We start from the raw sequence: 3500 nt of genomic DNA on the forward strand, positions 1-3500 counted from the left end.
TCACACATGGCACACTTGTAGATCAGCCTGGGGGGATAAACATACATGAACACACACAGGAACACACATGGACACCGTGTCACACATGGCACACTTGTAGATCAGCCTGGGGGGATAAACACATACATGTGTCATACATGTGTCATACATGGACACCGTGTCACACATGGCACACTTGTAGATCAGCCTGGGGACATACAGGGACATGTGTGACACATGGGGACACACATGGACACACATGGACACACAGGGACACCGTGTCACACATGGCACACTTGTAGATCAGCCTGGGGCATAAAAACATACATGAACACGTGTGTGACACACACAGGAACACACATGGACACCGTGTGACACTTGTAGCTCAGCCTGGGCACACACAGGGACACCCACAGGGGGTTGGCAGCCCAGGAAAAAACATGGGAAAAACATCGGGAAAAAATCTGGGAATCCTGAGGAAAACCCCCGGGAAAAACCCCGGGAAAAGCCCCAGGAAAACCCCTGGGGACACCCCTGGGAAAAACCTTGGGAACACCCCCTGGGAACCCCAGGAAAACCCCCAGGAACCCTGGGAAAAACCCTGGGAAAGTCCCAGGAACCCTGGGAACCCCAGGAAAACCTCTGGGAACCCCAGGAAAACCCTCAGGGACCCCGGGAAAACCCCCCAGGGAACCCTGGGAAAACCACCAGGAAAAGCCCTGGGAATCCCAGGAAAACCCCCCGGGGAACTCTGGGAGAACCACCAGGAAAAACCCCGGGAACTGGGTCAGACTCCCAGTCCCAACAATCCTGGAATTGTCCAGGTTGGAAAACCCCTCCGAGGTCCTTGAATCCCACCATTCCCTCCAGGTTCCCAATGGATCCCTGTCCCCAAGCGCCACATCCCCACATTCCCACGGATTCCCAGGACATTCCCACGGATTCCCAGGACACTCCCACGGGTTGTATCCCTGGACACCCCCATCCCAGCCCCCCGACCCCCGTTTCCATGCAGGAATTCCCCCCGATATCCAACCCCAACGTCCCCAGGGGGCCTCTCCCGTTTCTCCAGGACGATCCCTTGGAATGAGGGGATCCCGGGATTCCCGGGATTCCCTGGATTCCCACTCACTTGGACTGCTGGTTCCCGAATCCCGGGTGCTGGGTGTACACGTGGGCGTGGGCGCTCGGAGCCGACTTGAAGGCCATGGGACAGATGGGACACTTGTGGAAAACCTCGCAGTGGGAAGTCTGGATGTGGGATTTGATGGAATTCACCCCCCCGAAGACCACGGCGCAGCTGGGACACCTGGAATAATGGGAATGGGATACAGGCACAGCTGGGACACCTGGAATGGGAATGGGAACGGGATACAGGCACAGCTGGGGCACCTGGAATGGGAATGGGATACAGGTACAGCTGGGACACCTGGAATGGGAATGGGAACGGGATACAGGCACAGCTGGGACACCTGGAATGGGAATGGGATACAGGTACAGCTGGGACACCTGGAATGGGAATGGGAACGGGATACAGGCACAGCTGGGACACCTGGAATAACGGGAATGGGAATGGGAGAAAGGTACCAGGATGTCGGGGGGGACACCGGGATCCAACCCAGGGCTGGGATCTGGGAAAAGTCCCACAGACACCATGATCCAACCCAGGATCTGGGAAAACTCCCACAGCCAGTGGGATCCAAACCAGGATCTGGGAAAACTCCCACAGACACCAGGATCCAAAATAGGATCTGGGAAAAATCCCACAGAGACCAGGATCCAACCCAGGGCTGGGCCTGGGAAAATTCCACCAGCCAGGATCCAACCTGGTTCTGGGATCTGGGAAAACTCCACCAGACACCAGGATCCAAACCAGGATCTGGGAAAACTCCCACAGCCACCAGGATCCAACCCAGTGCCAGTCCCAAACTCCAGCCTGGATCATCCCAGCGCTGGCAGATCCCAAATTCCAGCAGGGATGGACCGCAGGCCTTGGATGCTTCCAGCTGGGATCGAGGCTGCCCAGGAAGCCCCAGGAGGACGGGAATTCCCATGGGATGAGAGCAGGGAAGGGGCAAAGGACGACGTTCACAGAGGGAAGAAGGAACCCGGATCCGCCCGGACGGGAAACGCGGCGGGTTCGAGGGGAAACCCGACGGATTCGGGGCCTCCCCCCAGGGAATCCCGGGATTTCGGGGCCGTACCTGTACCCCACCCTGCGGGAGAAGTGCAGGCAGGACTCCTTGAGGTGGGACTCGAAGTTGGCCAGCAGGAAGTTGCCGCCACATTCCGGGCAGACGTGCGGGGGGCGGCTGCGGTGCATGCGCTGGTGAGCGCTGAAGCTGCAGCGGTTGGACATGATCATGGGGCACGTGGAGCACACCTGGGATGGGGGGATTCCACGGGGTCAGCCCGCCCGGAACGGCGGGTTTGCCAGGGGTTACAGCCAGTTCCCATCATATCCCACCATATCCCACCATATCCCACCATCTCCCACCATCTCCCACTATATCCCACCATCTCCAGCCATCTCCCACCATATCCCACTATATCCCACCATATCCCACTGCCCAGGGGTTACAGCCAGCTCCCACCATATCCCACCATATCCCACTATATCCCACCAGCTCCCACCATCTCCCACCAGCTCCCACCATATCCCACTGCCCAGGGGTTACAGCCAGCTCCCACTATATCCCACTATATCCCACCATATCCCACCAGCTCCCACCATATCCCACTATATCCCACCAGCTCCCACCATATCCCACCATATCCCACTGCCTTCCCACCATCTCCCATCATATCCCACCATATCCCACCATCTCCCATCATATCCCATCATTTCCCACTATATCCCACTGCCCTCCCACCATCTCCCATCATCTCCCACCATCTCCCACCACATCCCACTGCCTCCCACCACCTCCCACCATCTTCCCATCATCTCCCACCATCCTCCCATCATCTCCCCGTCTTCCACCATCTCCCACTGCCTTCCCATCATGTCCCATCGCCTTCCCAGTGCCCTCCTACCACCTCCCACTGCCCTCCCACCACATTCCACTGCCTTCCCACCACCTCCCACTGTCTATTCCACCATCTCCCACTGCCCTTTCCCACCATCTTCCCCCCCTTCCCTACACACATCCCTCTGCTTGCCGGACGCTCCCGCCCTTGCTGCTCGCCCTAGCTTGCTGCTGCTGGAAATGCGCCGCCAGCCCGGCCTTGTCCTTGCACTGCTCCTTGCACTCCAGGCACCTGAAGCAGCTGTAGCTGCCCTGCTCCGACCCTCCCAGGGGCAGCACCGGCGGCTCCTGCGCCCCGTTGGCCACGCCGGGGCCCTCCTGGGCCACCCTCCCGGCGGGAAAGGAAGCCACGGGCACCAGGGGGGTGATGTCGGGCTGGCCCACCATCTGGTCCAGGGCGATGGGGCGCATGACCAGGTGGGAGCACTGCATGACCAGCCCCTTGTCCTTGTGCTCGCGGGCGTGCAGGAGGAGGCTGCACTTGTTGAAGAA

At 59.3% G+C, this 3500-nt stretch overlaps 1 protein-coding gene across 1 annotated transcript; it reads right to left on the reverse strand.

Moving 5' to 3' along the window:
* Positions 1 to 45: 45 nt before the first annotated feature.
* Positions 46 to 2340, reverse strand: LOC108642909 (zinc finger protein 687-like; the record flags this gene model as incomplete). The annotated part of the gene is made up of 4 exons (XM_029964107.1): positions 2184 to 2340; positions 1112 to 1288; positions 249 to 287; positions 46 to 106 (listed from the first exon to the last, which is right to left on the reverse strand). Coding segments are annotated over exons 1-4 (432 nt in total), but the record flags the coding sequence as incomplete, so codon positions are not given.
* Between the last annotated feature and the right edge of the window lie 1160 nt (positions 2341 to 3500).

This window comes from Manacus vitellinus, unplaced genomic scaffold, assembly GCF_001715985.3.
Source record: "Manacus vitellinus isolate BGI_N305 unplaced genomic scaffold, ASM171598v3 ctg7180002428668_pilon, whole genome shotgun sequence".
NCBI classification, from domain to species: Eukaryota; Metazoa; Chordata; class Aves; order Passeriformes; family Pipridae; genus Manacus; species Manacus vitellinus.